General features: G+C 36.4%; 1 protein-coding gene across 1 annotated transcript in view; it reads right to left on the bottom strand.

Annotated features, from left to right (window-relative positions):
• The window catches only part of FMN2 (formin 2), a 370,583-nt gene that overhangs the window by 284,726 nt on the left and 61,143 nt on the right, over positions 1–24,714 (bottom strand). The window contains 1 exon segment of the mRNA XM_027609713.2: positions 7,718–7,865. Within this exon segment, the coding sequence (XP_027465514.2) occupies positions 7,718–7,865 (148 nt within the window).

Below are 24,714 nucleotides of genomic sequence, written 5' to 3'. Positions count from 1 at the left end.
AGCCAACTCACCAACCTTGAAAGATAGAATTCAATTGTCTTATCGGACTATTGACAAATTACCTTCTAATTCCACCACCCACCAAGAAGCATTAGTAATAAGGGGTTCTAAAGGGATTTCGTTCCTCCCTTTGTCACTTAAGAGTCTATGAGACTGCAAATTCCTGCTGGAAAACCTAAGGGATAACCAATTCCAGGATTATTTTTTAAGCTAAGGGACAGATTTCTTCTAAAGGAAGCTTGCATGAAAGTTTAAAAACAAAAGGGCCTTCAGAAATCCCCAGTGCTCCACGGAGTAGAGTCTGAGAACAACTCCTCGTGTCTACTGTTCACATTTTACAGCTGAGAAATCAGAGGCGCATAATATAAGCAATTGGTGGGAAGCAGAAGACTAGAGCTTGTCTCCTGTCACACTGCTCCCCACCCCCAACTGGCATGAAGACCAGACACTTGACAAGAAATAGCAGTCACTCTTGAGGATAATTTAATTCCTATTTTAGCAGCATTTTAGTTGATACATGTAACAATGCTATAGAAAAATAAAAGGTGCCTATCATTTAAATTTTATAACATACTGGGGCGCCTGGGTGGCTCAGTCGTGAAGCGTCTGCCTTCGGCTCAGGTCAGGATCCCAGGGGCCTGGGATGGAGCCCCCCATCGGGCTCCCTGCTCCGCGGGAAGCCTGCTTCTCCCTCTCCCACTCCCCCTGCTTGTGTTCCCTCTCTCACTATATCTCTGTCAATAAATAAATAAAATCTTAAAAAATAATAATAATAAATAAATTTTATAACATATTGTTAAACTACATGGAAAGTTTCCATTTCACTGAGACTAAAGCACAGTCTCGGCACAGGCCCAGTGACCTTCTTTCATCTGTCCACAGTCCCTGACCTGTCTGACCACCTCTGCCTTTCCCCACCTGCGCACTGGGCTGTGGCCACACTGGCCTTCTCGCTACCCTTTAACAGGCTGCCATGTTCCCTCCACAGGGTCTCTGCATATCCCCCTCTGCCTTGCCCCTTCTCTAGGGCTTTGTTCCAGACTTCAGCACTCGTTTTAACAACGCGGCAGTCCCATCCACTGCTAGCACCCCTCATTCTCTCTTACTTTCTTTGTAACATGGAACATCACGTAACACACTACCTAATCCACTTGTTTGCCTCCTAATTTTAATTCTCTTACTCCACTAGAACATAAGGCAGGGATTTTTGCACTTTTTTCCCCTTATATCCGCAGCATCTAGAATAGTGTCTGGCACACAGTAGGTGCTTAAAATATTTGCTGAGTCATTGTAGGAGTGACTGGAAGGAGTGACCAAAAGAACAATCAAACCATGAAAGGGGGTATCCTGGGAAAGGGAAAAGAGGAGTAAGGATTTTACAAGGGGCAAATACATCACTTTGCCTTTAGCTGCTTCCTGCAGCTCGGCTTAAGGTGTATCTTTCAAAACAAAAATCCTTGAGAACAGCATGAAGTAGTCACTTACCAACAGATGTCACTGTGGCAATAGAATATTAACAAGAGGCCTTAAAACACAAAGCATTTTCCCAGAGAAGTAATTCGACTTCACTGAGGTAATCGAAAAGGGATTCTTCCTTCTTATACCGACAAATCTGTACTCTGACCTTAACAGCAGAGTTAGCCAATTTTGAATAAGGATCCTAACGTCAAAACCAACCAGCAGTTAATATTAGCAAATCCAAACCCTGGAACACTTTTGGTTTTAGTTACCTCCAAATCCCCAAACACAGTAGACTCTAGATAAGGTCCTGGGGCTTTGTATTGACGGAGAACACTTTTCTTCCTCTTCTATTTGGATAGCGCAGGGAGAATCCAAAGGATCTCCCGTTGGAACACCAACAGTTCTTCGCATTAGAAATACACACAGTGTTTCCTAGCATTTCCCCGATAGCCCTAGGCCTGGTGACCTACCCTAAAAAGCAAGCCTCTGGGCTCTGATGGCAAAGAAGAATGCATACAGTTTACCAGAACAATGAACTAGAAAGACAGTCACTTTTTGGAATCCCCCTCCTCCCAAACTTTTAGTTTCCCTCTGTCGAATTATAAATGGTGCCTGAAATGAATTAATTCCCCCACTCCCCCTCTTCCACTATACTTATTTCTTTGAATCAGTGTAAGAGAAACCATCTAAGAGAAATTTATGGCAAAATGCTCTCTTCAAAATCATAAACTGAAGCATAGGAGTTCTAGAGTGTCAAGATGTTAAGATGAAAAAGATGCACAAAATAACTGTACTGCAAAAACAAAAGGTAAAATGAAGAGAACTAAGAGAAAAGAAAAATAAAAATTAAGGAGAAGGCAAATAAGAAAAAAACCAAAGAAGGCATAGGAAGGGGAGAATAAAGAGAAGCATGAGATATGGCACCGAGTGGTGTGAGTAGAGAGAAATGGCATGTTTGCAGCGAATGGTAAGTAAGCTGGTTTCTGAGTATCTGCTCAAGGCTAGGGTCACTGGGCAAGTGAATCTGAGAAATCCACTTAGTTCTAACATTCTTAGAATGGTCACCTCAGGTACAAACTCCCATGAAACTTGTTACCAACACTCTCGTCTTCCAGCATCCAGGGGCTTTCTGGACTTGCCTTTCTAAATCCACTCAGCTCTAGAACTGACAGTTCCCACTACATATTCATCAACCAGGATGGTTGTTTTTAAAGAGTAACCCAGTGAGAGCTCTCTCAAAGGTACATTTAAAACTGCCAACTCCTTCTCTCTCCCTTTTTAAGAATTCAGAAACTAGACTGTTTTTAAAACCAAAACAAAACAAACATCACTGTGAAGCAAAGTAGGAGAAAGAACATTCCTGACAAAACTTTAAGTGTCCTAAATAATTCATAATCTAAAATTCTGGGCTCCCCACAGTTCCAAACATGTTTCAGAGATGAACTCTTCTTTATCATCACAAAATAAGCCTATGGCTTGTAAAACAAAACATACTTGGATGAGTTTTACATTTATAGGGAGAAAGAAAATAAGTAGGATATGCCTCCCTGCTATGAATGGAAAATAAATTAAATCACCCTTTTAAAGCATATAAAGTATGCCTTTTAAAAATGAATTGAGCAGTCTCCAAACAGTTTTACACTGTAAGTAAAAAGGCACTTACATAAAATTATTAAAATGCAGTTTCTCTAATGGTATATACATCAATTTGATTCAAGTCTAGTCAATTTAATTGAGAGAGAACTTATTAAACTTTATTTAAATAGTATGACTTATGGGAGATGTTTTTAATTCTGGTATACCATGTCCTTCCATAAATGAAGATAGAGTTAAACATGTCATTTTCCTAAAAGGGCCCAACCCTATGTTCTGCTTATTTGATTATCTCACGGTATGGATATGCCCCTCATTGCCAACATAGGATATGGACACACAAGTTTTAGCTTGCATATATAAGAGAGAAATGCAAGCCAAAATGACAAAAAAAGAAGAATTTATCATCATCATCATCATCATCATCTATAGGAGACATGGTCAATCTTTCAGTCTTTTCTAGCACATTTTATCCCTTGATCAAGTAGGAAGCTGAGAAATAGAACACTATCAAACTCTTCCTGGGTTCCTTATAGAATTTCTTCATTACCCCTATTGAATATTTGTTAAAGCATTCAACTACATCTGGAAATGAGTTGATGATACTGTTTGCATTGCATCACACAGAATCTTATTAGGAACCATCAGAAGCACTTATTTTTTATATATAGAAGGCCAGAAAAGGGCTTAAAAGGGCTTCTCTGAAATACTTTTGCTTTTAACCTCATGGACACAGGGGATGATTATAGAATTGTCCCCATTTCCCTCTTTGCTTTAAACCTGAGGAAAAATTTCCAACTACCTTTGAAAATTCCAAGTGCTTCTGCAATACATTTGTGTGCTACCTTACCCCTGGCTTCATTTTATTCTTCCATCCTAAATTCCTTTCAGTTTGATTTATTTTCCTTTGTAATCCTTTTGTATACCTTAGATATTTATATGCTGCTCAAATCTTTTCTGGAGCAAAGGCGGGTTACACTGCTTTCAGCCAGCATGTAACCATGACTTTTAGGATTTCTATTTAAAAAGTCTCTGCCCTGTTTCTACCACCTCTCCTTCCACATAGTTTCCTCCAGGGTTTTCCGTCCCCAAATTGCCTTCCTAAATATCACTCCTCTTGGCCATTTACATTTTCAGAGAAAGATAAGGGGCTTGATGTTTCAAAGACACAATAAGAATAATCAATTCCTTATACACATCTAGACATCCTGCCCCCATTCGCCACAAATTTGAAAACTAAAGTTAACTATCTCTTTGATTTCTGTGCATCAGTGAATAACTTTTGAAATTTGGTATTGAGCCTGGAAAAATGGTCCATGGGCTGTTTCAGCACACACACAAAACTCTCTCTCAAATGCCTGCATGAATGTGCTAAGGAGATATTTATTTAGATCTCTTTCAACAAAAGATCTTAATTTACTGGCTTAAACATTTAAACATATATTATGTGCCCAAAGGTCTTGAAATGTTGGGAGTCTCCAAGGAAGACAGATATGTATAAACAGAAAAATTATAATGCATAAGTAATATGAATGATACAGATATGAATAAAATGCCATGGGACTCCAGAAAAAAGAACCACCACAGAGGGTGGGGAGAGGCACCAAGGCTTCATTCACCTTGACCTCTGCACTTCCAATCCCTACAGAGGAGGGTTGGTTCTTTCACCATTATATGAAAGGTGGAGAAGAGCCTCTCTTACAGAAGGGATTACAAAAATATGTAAGTCAGATGCATGAGAAATCTGAATTAGCTGGACATGTGAATTAGTAATCAACAATGAAAATGAGCCGCAAGACAAAAAAACAAAAACAAAAACAAAACCAAGTTTTCAGTTTTCTAAGATGTAACTAAAAATCCTTCTTCTTCAAAAGAAAAAAGTCATTGAACTCTTTTAACTTTAAACTAAAATTGAAAGGGGCCACATGTTGCAAATACTGGTTTTAACCATGATGTCACTACACAACAATGTAGAGCAACCAATCATTAAGTGTACTGCAAATAGTTTATTACTATTAATAATTATGTTATCAAAGTTTGCACCAAATCTATATATTTGAAAGCTGTAGATTCTGTGCAAGGTTTTTGCTATATTATTGACATTCTCACTCTTAAAACTGACTGACTGACTAGAAGGGAGAGGGTGGTATGGCTCTCAGAATGAGAATGGCCCATAGAGTCACAGCAGGATAAGTTTAGAAAATGCCATTAGATCATTTGGACAAAAGAACGCTATATGGCTGTTGAGGTTTATAACAGATCAACTGGAGAAAAACAAGTCACTACACAAAATTATTTTCTACTTACCTCCATCATCCTCTTTAAGAATGCATACTTTAAAAGGATACAAGTTACTATATTAAAAATTACTTGATCTGGCATTTGGCAGGCTACACCAAATAACAAAGAGAAAACTACGTTACAAAGTTCCTGGTATCCATTCCAACGATCATCTTTTACCAAACTAAAATTTAGATTATCACTAGCTTTCTGTCTAGTCCTCCTCTGGTATACAAAATCAATAATATAAAATATTTTGAAACTTTTTTAAGGTGCCTTAAAATTTTAAAGGAAAATATAAATATTTCAAAAAAGTGGGGAAAAACATACTAGGGAAGAAAAAAATGAAAACACCACACTAATCATGATGTAAAACACAAGACATGGACAACTGTTAAGAGGGCACTCAACGAAACTGATCAATTCTGTTATATCTACACCGGGCTATTCCCTACCAAGAAGTTAAAGTGATTTTTAACATGAATAACATAGTGTACTTAACAGGAGCAATACTTTTAGTTGTGTGTTTTCCCTTTTAAAACTAAATATGCTTTTATGTGATTGCTTTCTTTTCAGGTATTATCATGTTAGAACCCCTTCATTCCTGAAGATACATGCATTAAGGAACTCTACACCTTGGCCCTTGATCAACTGTACTATGTTACAAGAAACTCAGAGCCCTACATGGTACAATGTTTCTTACTCCTCTCTCTCATGGGTTGTTCATTTCAGGGAGTATAGTCCACCTAGTGAACACTAAGCAGTGTTTCAAAAGCATCAGACATTTAAAACGGGACATGCACGGTTGGGTGTGGCCCCCGTTCCGGGCTTCTATAGAAAGAAGAAAGGTAAATGCATCCCTTCAGAGACTGGGATAAAAACAGGATTATAAACACTACATTCACTTTGGAAAGGGGCCTAGAATAAAATCTTTAACACTGTGGGTCATTGTTGGTTTCAAAGGGAACTCATGAGGAAGTAATAAGTAAAGATATCAGATAATGGTAATAATGATAACAATAGCAAACACTTATACTAAGCCTGACATTGTATTCTGAATTCTAACTCTATGCTTTAACATGCATTATCTCATATAATTCTCAAAACAGCCCTATGCAGGAGATGCTATTCTTATCGACATTTTACATGTTAGGAAACTGAGTACAGGGATTAAGAAATTTGCCCAAGGTTACAAAGCTCCATGTTCTTATGTTGTACTCTTTTATTACAAATCCAGATTAATGACTTTCTCTCTATAAACCAATGAGAAAAAGAATCAAAATTCTTTTTTTTTTTTTTTAGATTTATTTATTTGAGAGAGAGAGAGTGGGGGCAGGATCTGAGGGAGAGGGAGAGAAAGAATCTCAAGCAGACTCCCTGCTGAGCATGGAGCACAATGCGGGGCTCAATCTCATGACCCTGAGATCATGACCTGAGCCAAAATCAAGAGTCGGATGCTTAACCAACTGAGCCACCCAGTTGCCCCCAAAAATCAAAATTCTTAATTCTAACACTCATGCTACTATTTAGGAAAATTTGGTGAGGGGTAGATTTCTGAATAGTAATAATGCTCTTCAATGTACTCTCCACTTATGAATCAGTCCACAGAGAAGAAGTCAGGAATTTATTATACCAGATTGGAAATTTTTTTTAAACGGAATTAAACAACCAAATTTCATAAAACATTATTACTCAAATACGATTCTTAATTCCTAAGACAAACACAAAGTGTTCTCCCACTTTCAGGCTCCATAGAAAGCTGACATTAATCTCATGCTATCTTCCCAGCCAATAACACAAAATAAGACAACAAAAGATGCAAAGAGAAAAACAACCAAAAAGAAAAATTTTAAAGAAGAATAAATACATCTGAACACTGTACAGTTTTTAAAAGATTACTTAAAACTTAGATTTAATGAACCTTTTATCTCTATGTCCCCATTATCTCTGAAGGTAAAGAAAAGGATCAAGAAAAGCACAAGGAAAGCAGTAAGGGAAGAGAGCCAGAGTGGAGAAGTGAGATCGACACCACCTCTGAAGGCAATAGACAGAAATTTCCCTTTGGAGTTCTCAGTCCACACAGGATATGTGGCTCATGTCATCTCAGGTGGTGGCTACAGTCAGCCCCCTGAGGCGGCAGTTCGCAAACTTTTGTATACACAATAATAACTGGATAATTCCAGTGTCCCCTTCCCTAAAATTCTGAAGGTGGAGCATAAGAATTTACAATTTAACAAGACTCCCAGTGATTTTACTTGAGATAGCTGCAGATCGTAATCGAAGAAATCCTTAGAAGAGAAAAGCAGACTCACTACCCCATGAGCACCGTATAAGTACTTCATGTTACGCACTTTCAGAACACGCACTGCTCCTGGGGTCCCACCTGTTTCAGCATCCTTCAGCCTGTGTTCTTCATCAGGAGGTTTCGATGGGGGCCAAACAGACGGGACTCGCCTGGGAAACTGCCCTTCTGTGTAATCCAGTGAGTGAGTGGGTTGGCTGACCGCAGCCCAAGTATAAAGTTGATCTTGCTATATTTAAAAATGAAAAAAAATAAATAAATAAATGTAAAGCTATTTTAATTCAATTAGAAAAAAAGGTTTTTTGATTATTACATCTTTTCTATCACATATACATATATATATATATATATCCACGTGTGTGTGTATATAAAAAACATTAAAAAGCATTGCATACTATCTAATGTAGACTCATAACATAAACATTCTTTCTTTTTTTTTAAGATTTTATTTATTTGTTTGAGAGGGAGAGAATGAGAGATAGAAAGCACAAGAGGGAAGAGGGTCAGAGGGAGAAGCAGACTCCCCGCTGAGCAGGGAGCCCGATGCGGGACTCGATCCCGGGACTCCAGGATCATGACCTGAGCTGAAGGCAGTCACTTAACCAACTGGGCCACCCAGGTGCCCCCATAAACATTCTTTCACATAGTCATTTCATCTTCATGGCCATACTTGTCTCAACTTCTTTTCTAAAGCAAAATCTAAGTCTTTCTTGGTGGTAGAGATGCCATGTGGGTCTGCAAGGAATTATAAGATCAGAAAATCCAGACATTCAATCGGAGAACTCCCTGAACAAGCATCTTTAAGACATTTGAATATGATGTCCCTTTAACATCGGTTTAAACGCTTATAGCAAAGTCAAAGGACAGGCTGTACTTGGGCACCACAGGGCAGTACGAGCGTCCTTGCCTTCAACAACAAAAAGCCTAGGAAACCAACTTATCTTGGGTCCAGGCTGGGAACTGTTTAGGACTGAAACCATGAAAAAGTAAATGAACCTGCCAAGAATAAGAGAATTGGACAGGGATCTTCTGGCAAAGAAAGTGCTTCCCAGCTGCAGACCAACAGAATCTGGACAGAATGAGAAGAAGGCTCAAAACTACACTTAGTGCCAGGGAGCAAAGTGAAACTCTTACAAAGGAGGCCGCTTTGAGGCTTATAAACACCTTGGAAAACTGCTCATTAGGATTTCAGAATAACATGTTTAACCATTTTAGGATGCATGCACTTAATATATGCAGGCCCTAGGTCTCTTTGTGACACTTTCCTTACTTACAGGTATATTTCCCTATAGCTTTTGATCAATATAAAGAAAGCAAAGAGAATAACAGTTTGGTAGAGGTTAAGAGCAAATTAAAAACAAAACAAAACCTATATATATATATATATATATCATAATCACCATGTTGAGACTGTAAAGTAAACAGGGTTAACCAAGGACAGGCATTGCTATTTCCATAATGTGTTTAATAAGTTAATCTAAGAAATTCACAAACTATCATTCAGCATAGACAGTAAGATGCAATGTATCTGTAGATTTAAGCTTTACCTTTAGGGACGTTAGCCCTAATTGAGAATTCAGATTCCTGGGATTGGCTAGTAATCACATAAGAAAGGGCCACATTTCAGACCTGGCCAAGCAGTTCATATCTCCAAGCTATCCATATCTCTTCCAACTATTCATATCTTGATCAACACCAAAGGCTTTGCTATTTAGCATACTGAATGTCAAAAATAGCTCTTCATTGGTGAAATTAGTAGTTTGTTTAATTAAAATGGTGTTAGAAATAAACTCTCATCAGTGAAACTAAAGTAATTCAATTTATGAGGATTGGCAAAAATGTCAGAGGATATCCTCATCCCTGCAAGAACAGAGTAAGACTTGGGCGAGGGATGATGTCAAGTCTTGATGCCCTGACAGTGCACCATCTAGCCACTGCTTGAGAATGTCTCCTTGCCTGTGGCCAACCATTAGGCAGAGAATCCTGCCTCTTTCGTGTCTGCAGCATATGAACCTTCCGTGGAAAGTGTAATCAAGCACCTACCCAGTTAGCAAGCTGTACCTTCCCTGACAAAGGAACTCTTGCCTAGAGAGCTCCATCATCCTAATAACAGACCCACTCAGCCTCAAATTTGGCGCCATATAAAAAAAGGCAGCAATAGTCAAGGGGATAAGCAGTTTCACTTAGGATTTCACAATTCACCAGAATACAAAGTATGCTAAAAGCACTTTATAAACCTCATATAAAAAACAACAACAATAAATTTTGGTCAATCCTCTAGTTTTTCAGCCACACCCCAGGATTGTAATACATCACAATGCTGCGATGGTAATCTCAAAATTGCTCCTTCGTAGCATGGAGAAATTAAGCAAAACACAAATTTCTTTCACGGCTTTTTAACACCTACAGACGCCAACTCTTCAACCTATCATTTAAATTTTTCTATATGACTTCCTCCCCCCCCAAATTCATTTCTCCATGTTCCCTAAATCAAGTTTCACTCCACTCAATGCCTCCCTAGTTCTCCCCACTCATGGAATCTAATCTCTCAGTAAAAGTCTTGCTGAAGTCCCACCTCACCTGGACCACTCCTGCATCAGAACACTGATACAGAACCCTACCACCCCTCATTCTGAGAAGTAATGGTATGCCTTCCAGGTTGGTGGCTTAACATTTTCCTGAGTGCATCTGATCTTTCCCCAGGTTGATGAAAACTCCTTTAGCACGTAAAGTTATGTCCACAGGTCCTATAAATCTCCCCTAGCACTTGACAATGTGATGATGACTACATAAAGCTACTTAACTGTCTACTGAATTAACAGAATAGCCAGATACAAAAGAAATAAAAGAGACAGCTTGTCAATATAAGCAGTGGCCATAGCTGGTAATCTCATTTTCCTTCACGTACTCAACAAGGTACTGAAAAGGTACTTTGTAGATATCACACAGAAAACAAAGCTATTAAGTCATCGGTTCTACCTAACCCTATCGGCAATTCTACAATATAAAGAAAAATACAGTTGATAAAATTCCTAGGATATTATCAGTGCTGCACCAGAGATAAATCTCTTAACTTTATGAGGTCTTGATGTTCTCATCAGTAAATCAGGAAAAACGCCTGCCCCAGTCTTTTTTATAGGGCTCGCATGAAGCAGGAGCAAATATTATGTGGAAAGAGCTATGAAAATGACATGCTGTGATTCAAAAATAACACACCATGAGTGCTACTTGTTTTGATTTTTTAAAATCTATGTTTGATTAGAACATTTCTTGTATTTAAAAAATCCTTTTCAGAGGAATTCAGAATCATCATCATATGTACACATCAAGATACAGAACCAACGCTAAATCTTTATTGATGGGAAGGTAGTTCAGCAAATTTTGGTCTCCAGAGTTTTCTTGGCATTTGCACTGATTGTTCCTAAATTTTGAATTTAATTGATGATTGCCCTGTGGTCGTTCCTCAACTATCCATGAATGTCTTTTTTTCTGTTGTATTTCTTTCTAACATTTCAGAAATATATTTGTTATTTTCCCAAATAGGGTTATAAGCCCCTTGTTCCAGCTACCATATCCTATATTCCCCATTTTCCCCAGAATATTGTTCTGTACACATAGCAGACACACCATGAGTATTAAGGAACTACAAGGGTCAAGAGCAATAAAAATGGTTTTTTGACAAATCAAATCATAATTTTATTATCTGGGTTAAAACAGGGTTATGTTCCCATGACACTACTCCACTCCTTTAAATTCTTGAAATCTGTTTTGACTTTTGCTGAACTGGATCATTTCTTCCTGTTAAAGAAAACAAATAAAAGCTTTCTACCACAGGCACATCAGAAGATTTAAAATCACATGCTAAAAGTGACATAAATAGACCATAAACCCACTATCTCAAAAAAAAAAACAATAGTTACTTATAGCAGATATTTAATAATGACCCCAAAATAAATCAGAGCTATAACCCATAAATAGTTTATTTTAGAGAACCCACTGGAAAATATAATGCTCAGAGGTAGGCATTCTAAGAGTACTTCATTGAGATTTTTCAAGCCAAAGTGAGGGTATGGTTACCACCTTAAAATGTCTCATGTTCACATTTTTCTGATGGTGCTTTATGGAAGAAAATTTCATTGTCCATTAATCTGTATGCTAAAGCAGAATCTAAACTACCCTCTGAGAGGAAGTATTGTTCTTCCCATTGGTGTTCCTATAACTCATCAGATGGGATGTCCATACATGTGAGAATAAATCTTAGTTTGGGGTTCCTCAGGTCCTCAGAAACTCTCAGCACTGCCCCTGCTCCAGCATCTACCAAGGCTAATAGATCCATATTGGAGTGGTGAAATATAGAACTTATCTCAGATAGTCCAGGAAGTACAATCCCCCATCGAATATCAGAAGTTTGACCAAGGATGAATATATCTTTTCAAATTAGTGTTTGAGGTGTTTTTTGTTTGTTTGTTTTTTTAGTAAATACCCATGGTGGAATTTCTGGATCATATGGTAATACTACTTTTTTTTTATTTTTTGAGGAAACTCCACCCCGTTTTCAGCAGTGGTTGCACCAATTTACATTCCCACCACAGTGTACAAGGCTAACCTTTTCTCCACATCCTCACCAACACTTGTTATTTCTTGTCTTTTTAATATTAGCCATTCGGACCTGTGTGAGGTATTATTTCACTGTGGTTTTGATTTGCATTTACCGGATGATTAATGATCTTGAGAACCATTTCTTTCTGTTGGTCAACAATATGTCTCCTTGGGAAAATGTCTATTCGTGTCCTCTGTCCCTATGTTCATTGCAGCATAATTTACAATAGCGAAGATATGGAAGAAGCTGAAGTGTCCATCAATAGATGAATGGATAAAGAAGGTATGGGGTACACACATACACACACACACACACACACAATGGATTATTACTCGGCCATGAAAAAGAATGGGATCTTATCATTTTTGATATAGATGGCCAGAAAGGGTATTATACTAAGTGAAATAAATTAGACAGAGAAAAACAAATACTGTATTATTTCACTTCTATGTGGAATCTAAAAAGAAAAACAAATGAAAAAACAAATAAGGGGGGTGCCTGGGTGGCTCAGTCGGTTAAGCTTCAGCTCAGGTCATGATCTCAGGGTCCTGGGATCAAGCCCTGCGTCGGGCTCCCTGACCCGCGGCAAGTCTGTGTCTCTCTCTCCCTCTGTGATCTCTCTCACTTTCGCTCTCTCAAATAAATAAAATCTTAAAAAAAGAAAAAAGAAAAAACAAACAAGAGATACAGACTCATAAATACAGAGAACTGGTACTTGCCAGAAAGGATAGGAGAAATAGGTGAAGGGGATTCAAGAGGTACTAACTTCCAGTTATAAAACAGGTAAGTCAGGAAGATGAAAAGTACAGGATAGGAAATTATAGTCAATAATATTATAATAACGTTTTACAGTGACAGAGGGTAACTATATTTATTGTGGTGAAAAATGCATTCAATTTTTTTAAAGATTTATTTATTTATTTTAGAGAGGGAGAGAGATCAACAGTGGCACTAGGGACAGAGGAAGAGGGGGAGAGAGAGAGAGAATCCTCAAGCAGATTCTCCACTGAGCATGGAGCCAGATGCGGGGCTTGATTCCAGGACCCTGAAATCATGACCTGAGTCGAAATCAAGTGGCCAATCAAGAGTTGGCCAGGGCGCCTGGGTGGCTCAGTTGGTTGGGCGACTGCCTTCGGCTCAGGTCATGATCCTGGAGTCTCAGGATCGAGTCCCGCATCGGGCTCCCTGCTCAGCAGGGAGTCTGCTTCTCCCTCTGACCCTCTTCCCTCTCGTGCTCTCTCTCTCTCTCTATCTCATTCTCACTCTCAAATAAATAAATAAAATCTTTAAAAAAAAAAAAAAGAGTTGGCCACTTAATCAACTGAGACCAGGTGTCCCAATGTATAAAATTATTGAATCACTATGCTGTGCATTTGAAACTTTATAACATTGTATGTCAACTATCCATAAATAATATTTTTAAGTTTGACTGAAGGAGATAACTAAAAAAAAAAAATCCAAAAAGCATGCAGCTCATCCATTTCCTTACATATATTCTACTCACCCGGAGTGCATAGATAAAATCTTCCTCAGGTCAGCCAAGGGCTCTTTTACCTGTACCTGGGCATACTGGTCTCAAGAATAACTTCACCTGAACTGTGCTTGGGTGTAACCGCTAAGAAAAAGAGACCACTATGTCTACTAAAAGAACACAGCTGAAAATATCCATCCCATCACATAATATTATCTATGGGAGAGGTCTGAAGGTAACTTCATTTCTAACCTTAGAATTTTATAGCTTAATCTAAAAAATTAAACAGATGGCATTTTGAGTTTATTTATACTTTTTTCATCTTATGGACCACTGTGTTAACCAAATTTGTTTATTGTTTTGGCTATTAAAAAACTTAAGTATATGTTTTGGAATTGCCACATGTTTTGGAATTCCAGAATACATCTTTTTTATCAGCCTCATTCCTGGCTCTATTTTATTCTTTGTCTTCTTTTTTTCTTTCCACTGGTAGCTAATTTTTTTTATTTTATAATATCTTACTTTTCTTATTAATCATTGTAAGTATTTTTTGTAATAAGCCAGCAATAAACACATAATTAGTATTAGAGGAATGATGAAAGATCCATTTATATGCCTATGTTAGCTCATTTGAGCTTTTTATTGGATGACTGTCTAGATAAAAGGTAGATCCATGATAGCAGACCAAATTGTGGTCTGCAAATTTTGGTTTGCATTGACAATTTAATTGTAAACAAAACAAAACAAAAAAACAACCCAATAGCACAACTCTGTAGAATTGCTCTTGGGTAGGGGAGATAAGAAAAATAATACCTAATCAGTACCACACATGACAGCATGCACTGGGTGTATTATTGTCTATACTGAATGTTTTATGTAGCTATAATCATAGTGCACATGCTTTACTATAGATATTTTTAAACCACTGCATCATTATCACACTTATAAATTATATTTCTGCCACAGTCTTGACACAATTAACATTATATTATACTCACTTTATCAACTCTAAACAGAACATGTGAATGTGACTGCTCAAAGCATCCCTGGTTGGCATTTAAATAAGAAGTTATAAACCTAGAAGGGTATATAAAAATGACAAATACAAAAGAATAATAATGGTAACATCAAAAAGACTAAATCTATAAAAGAGCTGAAGTCTTTGAAAATGTTTCAGGATAATATAAAAGGGTATTTTCTTAGCTATAGAAAAACATTCCATGCTGATCGACTGGAAGAACAAATATTGTTAAAATGTGTACACTACCCAAAGCAATCTACACATTTAATGCGATCCTTACCAAAATACTGCCAGCATTTTTCACAGGGCTAGAACAGCCCTAAAATTTCTATGGAACCACAGAAGACCCTGAATAACCAAAGCAGTCTTGAAAAAGAAAAGCAAAACTGGAGGCATCACAAGTCCAGACATCAAGATATATTACAAAGCAGTAGTGATCAAAACATTATGGTACTGACAAAAAATAGATACCTAGAACGATGGAAAAGAACAGAAAACCCAGAAGTGAGCCCACAATTATATGTTCAATTAATCTTTGACAAAACAGAAAAGAATATCCCATAGGAAAAAGACAGTCTCTTGAACAAATTGTGTTGGGAAAACTGGACAGCAACATGCAAAAGAATGAAACTGGACCACTTTCTTAAACCAAACACAAAAACAAATTCAAAGTGGATTAAGACCTACATGTGAGACCAGAAAACATAAAAATCCTAGAAAAGAACACAGGCAATAACTTCTTTGACATCAGCTGTAGCAATTTCCTTTTAGAGATGTGTCCTGAGGTAAGGGAAACAAAATCAAAAATAAACTATTGGGACTTCATCAAAATAAAAAGTTTCTGCACAGTGAAGAAAACAATCAATCCAACAAGAAGTCAACCTACAGAAAGGGAGAAGATATTTGCAAATGATATATCTAACAAAATATAGAAAGAACTTAAAGAAGTCAATACCCAAATTCAAAATATAGAAAGAACTTATAGAAGTCAACACCAAGAAAACGAACAATCCAATGAAAAAAATGGCAGAAGACATAAACAGACATTTTTCCAAAAAAGACATACAGATGACCAATAGACACATGAAAAATGTTCAACATCACTGATCCTCAGGGAAAATACGAATCTAAAACACAATGAGATATCACCTTACTCCTGGCAGAGTAGCTAAAAACAACGACACAAGAAACAACAGGTGTTGACAAGGATGTGGAGAAAAAGGACCCCTTTCCATTGTTGGTGGAAATACCAACTGTGAAAAACAGTATGGAGGTTCTTCAAAAAGTAAAAATAGAACTACCTTACAATCCAGCAATGGCACTATAGATATTTAGCCAAAGAATGCAAAACTACTAATTCAAAGAGATACATGTACCCTAATGTTTATAGCAGCATTATCTACAATAGTCAAACTATAGAAAGAGCCCAAATGTATGTCCATCAACTGATGAATGGATAAAGAAGTTTTGGCTTACACACACACACACACACACACACACACACACACACACTAGAATGATACTCAGGCATCAAAAAGAAAGAAATCTTGCCATTTGCGATGACATGTTTGGAGCTAAAGTATATTATGCTAATTGAAATCAGTCAGTCAGAGAAAGACAATACCATATGATCTCACTCATGCGGAACTTAAGAAAGAAAACAGATGAACATATAGGAAGGGGGTAAAGAAAAAAAGGATGAGGGAAATAAGCCATAAGAGACTCTTGAGGATGGAGAACAAATTGAGGGCTGATGGAAGGATGTGGGTGGGGGGCTGGGCTAGATGGGTGATGGGTACTAAAGAGGGCACTTGTGATGAGCACTAGGTGTTGTATGTAAGTGATGAATCACTGAATTCTACTCCAGAAAACAATATTGCACCGTGTGTTAACTAAAATTTAAATTAAAAAAAAATACAACTGCCATATGATCCAGCAATTCCACTTCGAGATGCATGTCCAAAGGAAATGAAAATAAGGTATTGAAGAGATTATCTGCACCCCCATGTTTACTGCAGCATTATTCACAATAGCCAAGATACGGAAACAACCTAAGTGTTCATCAACAGATAAATGGACAAAGATGATGTGGTATAAATATACAATGAAATACTATTCAGCAATGAGAAAAAAGGTAAATCTCCATTTGCAATAACATGGATGGATCTGGAGGACATTATGCTGAGATAAGTCAGACAGAGAAATGGTACCTCTTATATATGGAAATTAATTATCTAATTGTAAAAGCAGAGAGTAAATTGGAGGTTACCAGGGATTGGGGGGAGGGAGGGAATGAGAAAGATGTTTAGGGGCACATACTTGCAAACAGAAAAATAAGTCCTGGAGACCTAATACAGTACAGTGATTATAGACAACAAAACCATATTGTAAACATTGCTAAGAGGACAGATTTTCATTATTCCCAATATTAGAAGAAATGATAATTATGTGACAAGATAGAGGTGCTACCATGGCAACCTTATTGCAATATAAATGTATCAAATTAACATGTACACATTAAATTTACACAGTGTTATACATCAAATATAACTTAACTAACAAAGTACTTCTAAGTAGCATTTAAAAAATCAAATCCCTAAGGAACCACTGAATAAAAACATGCCTGGCCTCTAGGAAGAAACCTATCAAATTGCAATGAGAGAAAATAGAAACGACTTAAATATATATGAATGGATTTATTACATTTGTGGATTTAAGTCTCAGTTATTTCACTTTTCTCCAAACTGATAGTTAAATTAAATGCAATTCTTTTTTTAAAAAGATTTTATTTATTTATTTGACAAAGAGAAACACGGTGAGAGAGGGAACACAAGCAGAGGGGAGTGGGAGAGAGAGAAGCAGGCTTCCCGCTGAGCAGGGAGCCCGATTCGGGACTCGAGCCCAGGACCCTGGGACCACGACCTGAGCCAAAGGCAGATGCTTAACCAACTGAGCCACCCAGGCGTCCCTTAAATGAAATTCTAATCAACATCCCAAGTATGCATGTGTATTTCAGTGGATATGACAAACTGTTTCTAAAATTTATAAGAGGACCTAAAACAGTCTTTTAAAAAACTCAAAGTGGAAAGACTTGCAATTCTAGACATCAAGACTTACTACAGTACAGCAGTAGTGAAGCAGGATAGTAGTGGGACAAGAATGCACAAACACACAATGGAATAGAATAGAGATCCACATACAAGTCTCTCACCCATACAGACAGGTAATAAAATAGGACCTCTCTACCTTACACACCTAAAATGTCTAAGGTAATTGTAGATCAATATACAAAAGACAAAACAAAGTTTTGCAAAGATAATATTAGGAGGATATCTTGTTGCTTGTACAGTAGGCAAAGACTTTCAAACAGGACATTTGATATACTAGCTGTCAAGGAAAGGGCTAATAATGTGGACTACGTTTAAAGTAATCACCAAAAGACACAATAAAGTAAAACAAAGGATTTGAATCCATAATTGCTACAGTCACCAAGAAATTATAATCAACCTATTGAAAAAATGAATAAGAAGTTTCAAAGAAGACTATACAAATAAATGTATGAAAATATCACCTACATTAATGATCAGAGAAAGATAAATTAAAATCAGAGTGGCATAACATTACACATCCATCAAAGTGGTTAGTCATCAATATAGTAGCAATAACAATAATAAAAGAGTGACAATACCAAAATTGCCAAGAATGTAAAGCAATGGGAATTCTCATATGCTGCTGATGAAACTGTAAATTTGTAAAACCACTTTCAAAAAGTATTAAAAGCCACATCTCATAAAACTGAATACATGCATATCATATAACCCAGTGATTCTACTCCTTGGGATATACCCAACAGAAATGTGTACATGTTCATCCACAGAAATATATAAGAATATCCATAACAGCATTATTTGTACTCACTCAAAACAGAAAACAGATATGTTCATAAACAGCAGAACAGCTAGATAAAATATGAAATCTTCATACAATGGAGAAACTATACAAAAAAAGAAAATAAACTACAACTCTGCACAAACTACAAACTTAATGTAAGCAAAATAGACAGAAACATGCATACTTTTGGCTATTCATTCAAAGTTCTAGAAGCAGATAAAATTAAACTACAGTATTTTAGAACTGAAACTAGTGTAGTAAAATCATAAGGAAAAGTAATTTGTGATTACCATACAAGTCAGGACATTAATTACCTTTGGCAGCAAGGAATGAGAATGAGAGGAATTTTCTGAGATGCTGTCAGTGTTTTATTTCTTGACCCAGGCAACAGTAACACAGGTGATATATCTGTGATAAATCACTGAGCTACACTTCTGTACTTTTCTATATATAAGCTGTATTTCCCAGCATAAAAGCTCCTTAAAAACCTGAATTGCCTGGGTGGCTCAGTCAGTTAAGCGTCCAACTCTTGATTTTGGCTCAGGTCATGATCTCAGGGTTGTAAGATCGAGCCCCATGTGCAGCTACGCAATGGGTGTGGAGCCTGCCAAATATTCCCTCTCCCTCTGCCCCTCCCTCACTGCCTGCTCTCTCCCTCTTTCTCTTTCTTTTCAAAAAGTTTGAATTGCCATGACATATATGTTGAAAAATAAACTGACCACATATATGTGGGTCTAATTTCTAGGTACTCTATTCTGTTCTGTTGATCTCTAGGTCTACAAATGTATTCTCATGCCCATAGCTCACTGTCCTAATAGATGTAGCTTTACCATCAGTCTTGAAATCAGGTAGTATTTGTTAGTCTGCCAACTTTGTTTATCTTTCTGAAACTATTTTTACCTTTCTAGTTCTTTTGTACCTCAACATATATTTTAGAATCAATTGTCAATGTCTACAAAATGCCTGCTGGAATGCTTATTGGGATTATGTTGAATCTCTGGATCAATCTGGGAGTAAAGTGACATCTTAATATTGAATCTTCCAGTTCTTGGTGAGAAATCTATTTACTTAGTTCTTTAAGTAACCTTAGCAATGTTAGGTAGTTTTCAGTATATAGACTGGCCTAAGTTTTGTTAAATTTATCTCTACATATTTCATTTTTTTCATGCTATTTTTTTCTTTCTCCAAATTTTTATTTAAATTCCAGTTCTCATGCTATTTTAAATGGTATTGTTTCTTCAACTTTATATTCCAATTGTTCTCTGCTAGGACATGGAAATATGATTGATTTTCATGTTTGCCTTTGCTTCATAAACTTCTTAAATTCATATATTAGTTCTAATGGTTGTTTAGTATTGTCATCAGAACTAATGAAGGGATAAAAAAGATGTGGTATATATATACAATGGAATATACTCAGCCATAAAAAAAAGACATCTTGCCATTTGCAATGACATGGATGGAGCTAGAGTGTATGATGCTAAATGAAATAAGTCAAAGAAAGACAAATACCATATGATTTCACTCATATGTGGAATTTAAAAAATGAAACAGGTGAATATAGGGAAATAAGAGAGAGAGAGAGAAACCATAAAACAGACTCTTAACTACAGAGAACAAACTGAGGGTTGCTGGAAGGAAGGTGGGCAGGTGGATGGGTTAAATGGGTGATGGGTAATTAGGAGGGCACTTGTAACGGGCACTGAGTGTTATATGTAAGTGATGAATCACTAAATTCTACTCCTGAAACTAATATTACATGATATGTTAACTAAATAAAATTTAAATAAAAACTTGAAACAAAAAAAAGTACTGTTATCAAAATTTTCTACATAAACAATCATGCCATCTGCACACTGAGAAAGTTTTATTCCTTTCTAATCATTATGTCTTATATTTATTTTTCTTGCCTTAGTTCAATGGCTAGAATCCCCAGCATAATGTTGAGTAGAAATGGTAAAAATGGGCATCCTTAACTTGTTCCCATTGTTTGGGAGAAAATATTCTTTCACCATTAAACTCGATGTCAGCTCTAGGCTTTTCACAGGGTTCTACTTACCAGGGTAAGGCCCTTCCCTTCTCTTCCTAATTTGCCAAGATTTTTTATTATGAATGGGCATTGAATTTTGCTAAATGCTTTCTCTGCATTATTGAGATTATGTAATTTTTTCCTTTATGCTTTGTTGAGTTTCAAATGTTAAACCAACCTCACAATCCTTTTTATGTATTATTGGATTAAATATGCAAATATTTTGTTAGGGAATGTCCTAGTTATGTTTTGATCAGGGATACTTCTCTGTATTTTTCCAATGACTTGTCTAGTTCTGGTATCAGGGAAAGTTTAGCCTCATAAATAAGTAGGACAGTGTCCCCTTCTCTATTTTTGGATGGAGCTTATGCAGGACTGGTATTATTTCTTCTTTTAAGGTTTGGTACTCACCAATGAAGCCACCTCAGCCCCGGGTTTTCTTTGTTCTGTTAACAAGCTTGTTTTATTAATGACAAAAACATTCTAAAAGGTAGGGGTATGTGCAAACTTCATACTAAAAGTGAACTATGCATATGTATCGGTACACATAGTACAAATAATTCTTGTTCAGTGAGTTTGAAAATTTATAAAAGCCCAAGGTCATAGAAGTATGGATGTTTTTACTTTCTCTTGAGCTTTCATAAAGTTTTCAAATCCTCTCAGTGAACATGCGTTATTTGTAACTAGAACCAAGAACAATAAATGGCAGTCAGAGTTGTCCATAAATGGACTGGGATCTCCTCCCACCATCTCTTCTGACCGTGTAATGATGTTGCAGAGGTGCTTTCTGACTTGCTATCAGTTTGGAATAAAGTGTATTTCACCTTGAAGATACTATTAGTTTATATCACTAGCCTTTCACTTCCCATAATCAGAACAAACCTGCCTCAGAAGAGTGAGGTGTACTATTTTAAAATCCATACCAGAAACAGAGATTGATGGTGGAGGTTTGAAAGGAGTGAGGCTGTTACTGTCCAATAAAGAAGCCAAAGGAGTTAGAAATAAGAACAGAGAAAAATAATATTGAGCCTGGAATAAAGGAGACTATCTTCCAAAAGACTAGAGGCTACTTAGAAGACACTAATGTAATACATTCCATTTCTAATGAAGCTACAGCAACTTACTTTAAGCTCCAGTGTATCAGATGGAAGACAAATATTAAAAAAATTTTTTGTAAGTTATATTTCGAAAACCACATGAAAAGGTAATCTTTATAATTTTGTATTGGTTGAACAAACAGGTCAACTTCTCAATTTCTTATGAGTATCTTTATTGTAACAAGATTTTTCTACCATCAGCAACATAATGCAAATAACATAGAAGCACAGAATTAAAGGAAACAGAACAAAGCTGTCAAGTTAGAGGGGAAACAGTTTTTATAATGACTTTTCTCAAAACTTTTTGTTGGCTCCAGCTAAAAGAGTGTTTTTAAATACATGCAGCACTTAAATAAGTCAATCAGAGAAAGACATGTATCATATGACCTCACTGATATGAGGAATTCTTAATCTCAGGAAACAAACTGAGGGTTGCTGGAGTGGGGGTGGGGTGGGAGGGATGGGGTGGCTGGGTGATAGACATTGGGGAGGGTATGTGCTATGGGGAGCGCTGTGAATTGTGCAAGACTGTTGAATCACAGATCTGTACCTCTGAAACAAATAATGCAATATATGTTAAGAAAAAAAAAAGAAGATAGCAGGAGGGGAAGAATGAAGGGGGAAATCGGAGGGGGAGATGAACCATGAGAGACGAGGGACTCTGAAAAACAAACTGAGGGTTCTAGAGGTGAGGGGGGTAGGGGGATGAGTTAACCTGGTGATGGGTATTAAAGAAGGCACGTTCTGCGTGGAGCACTGGGTGTTATGCACAAACAATGAATCATGGAACACTACATCAAAAACTAATGATGTAATGTATGGTGATTAACATAACAATAAAAAAATTTAAAGAAAAAATAAAAAAATAAAGTTTTTCTTACAGTCAGCAAAAAAAAAAAAAATACATGCAGCACTTGAGCTACTCCCCCAGCAACTAAAGATAGGAACTGGAAATAGTGTAACTTCTGTTTCTGATTATCTTTATAGAGGATGTGATTGGTCATACTATGACTACTGTTAATCAAATACTTAAGATACCAGTTGAAAGGAAATATCACATGAATTTTCTTTACCAGGCACCACTAACACAATGGGAAAGAAGGGCTATTCACGTGCGGACAAGAGTAAGAATTAAGATTCCAATGAATGAATAATATAAAACATATAAACATGTTATTAATTACCTCAATTCTTAAGAGATATTACATCTGAATTAAAAATTTTAAGTTAGCAATATTGAGCCTATCATTGTCTCCACTAGAAACTTTAAGAGAATGTGGTCAAAACAGAGGATGCATTAGGCACTCAGAAGGAAATTCATTCATAATTAATCAGGCACAGATATGGGACAGGTGCTCTGGTCATTTATGTACTGACAAGAGGAACTGGGCAGGACCTGCAGAGATCCTCTTAGTAGGTGGATCAAATTTGGGCATGGGGGAGGAGACATAGTTATGTGATTTTATTTTATTTTTTATTTTTTTTTAGTTATGTGATTTTAAAAAAGTATTTGACCTATATTTAGAAGTCCATTTCTATTCAACTTGACATCTGAATTGTTGATTGACCATGAGGGGAAAAAAAACAAAAAACAAAAACCATCACTTAAGTCTAAATGTCTCTTTCCTTATCAAACATTAAGAAGGAAATATGTTTAACCAATGTTGCTTATAGCATTGATAAGAATGCATTACATTACATTAATAATGCTTTGAATACCACCCAAGAAGGTCAGTCGACTTACCCAAGATCACAGCAAATCCAAAAAAAGAAAGCAAGATTTTCCTACATCCAACTAAGCATGTAAGCTCTCCTGTAATACACAGGGCTTATAATTCTGAGACCCTGAAAAATAATGTGTTTTTTTTTTTAAATCCAAGTTGAATATAACTTGGCATCTGGTTGGATTCAATATTTAACAAAGCTTCTAGCATTATCCAGCTGACAGAAATAAAAAACTAAAGGAAGAGGTAGGAACTTAGGGCAATTAAGAGGATACTTTCAGAGTTTAAAAAAATTAATTTAAACCTTGGTTTCTACTCTTAATTTTGAACGAGTTACTTAATTTCCCTGAACTTCAATATTCCCTCTGTAAAATGAGGAAATTATGATATAATTTTTGCAAATCACAGTGCTTCAAGCTCTAGTATTCAATAAATAGTACCAAATACAATTATTAATAATAGTTAATATTATAATCATTTACTACGTTTACTGTCATATAATGTAGCCATGAAGGAGACTATTTTATTGTAATACTTCTCCCGGAAAAAGTAGGAATAAATCATACAGTATGAAGCAGTGCATAGCCGTAACAAAAGCTATTAACTCTCTCAGTAACTGACATTTCATGGAAAGCATTAAACTAACATAACGTTATATTAAACTAATATAACGATGACTAAGAAAGTACCATCTTAATGAAGCCACACACTCCCACACATTTCTCCCTGCCACACACATACTTCAGTTCTCCAGAGTAATTAATGGTGAGGAACTACTTTATTCCAGATACACTGGGAAATGCTATAAGGTTATCTACATTTCTACAGCTTCAGAAGATGGTTATCCTATAAAGTAATCACTAATAGCAAAGCATTGTAAGGTAAACAAAAATTTGTCACAGTAAACAATGTAAGCTGTTAGGTAAATTTACAGTTTATAAAACTGATAGTTACATGCCTGCTATCACCAAAAAAAAAAAATTAACTTTCATTTTCTAGATTTCAGCAAGTATGATTAAGAGTAAATGAGCTTAAAATTGCATAATTCTATTGCTGTGCCACTCTTTCTAAAACTTTTAGAAGCCTTCTTAACGAACAAAGTAAATCTTTTGTATGTTTCTAGACTTCATTTTTCTTTCTTCTTGTGTTTTCCTAGTATTATGACTCAGATGATTAATAATTGTGTCTATTAATCTGACACATATATGACTTCCTCAGTGATTCATACTAACCTGCAGATGTTCA

Source organism: Zalophus californianus, chromosome 10, assembly GCF_009762305.2.
Source record: "Zalophus californianus isolate mZalCal1 chromosome 10, mZalCal1.pri.v2, whole genome shotgun sequence".
Taxonomy (NCBI): domain Eukaryota; kingdom Metazoa; phylum Chordata; class Mammalia; order Carnivora; family Otariidae; genus Zalophus; species Zalophus californianus.
The sequence above is the reverse complement of the archived record's forward strand: the minus strand, read 5'-3'. Positions and strand labels throughout refer to the sequence as shown.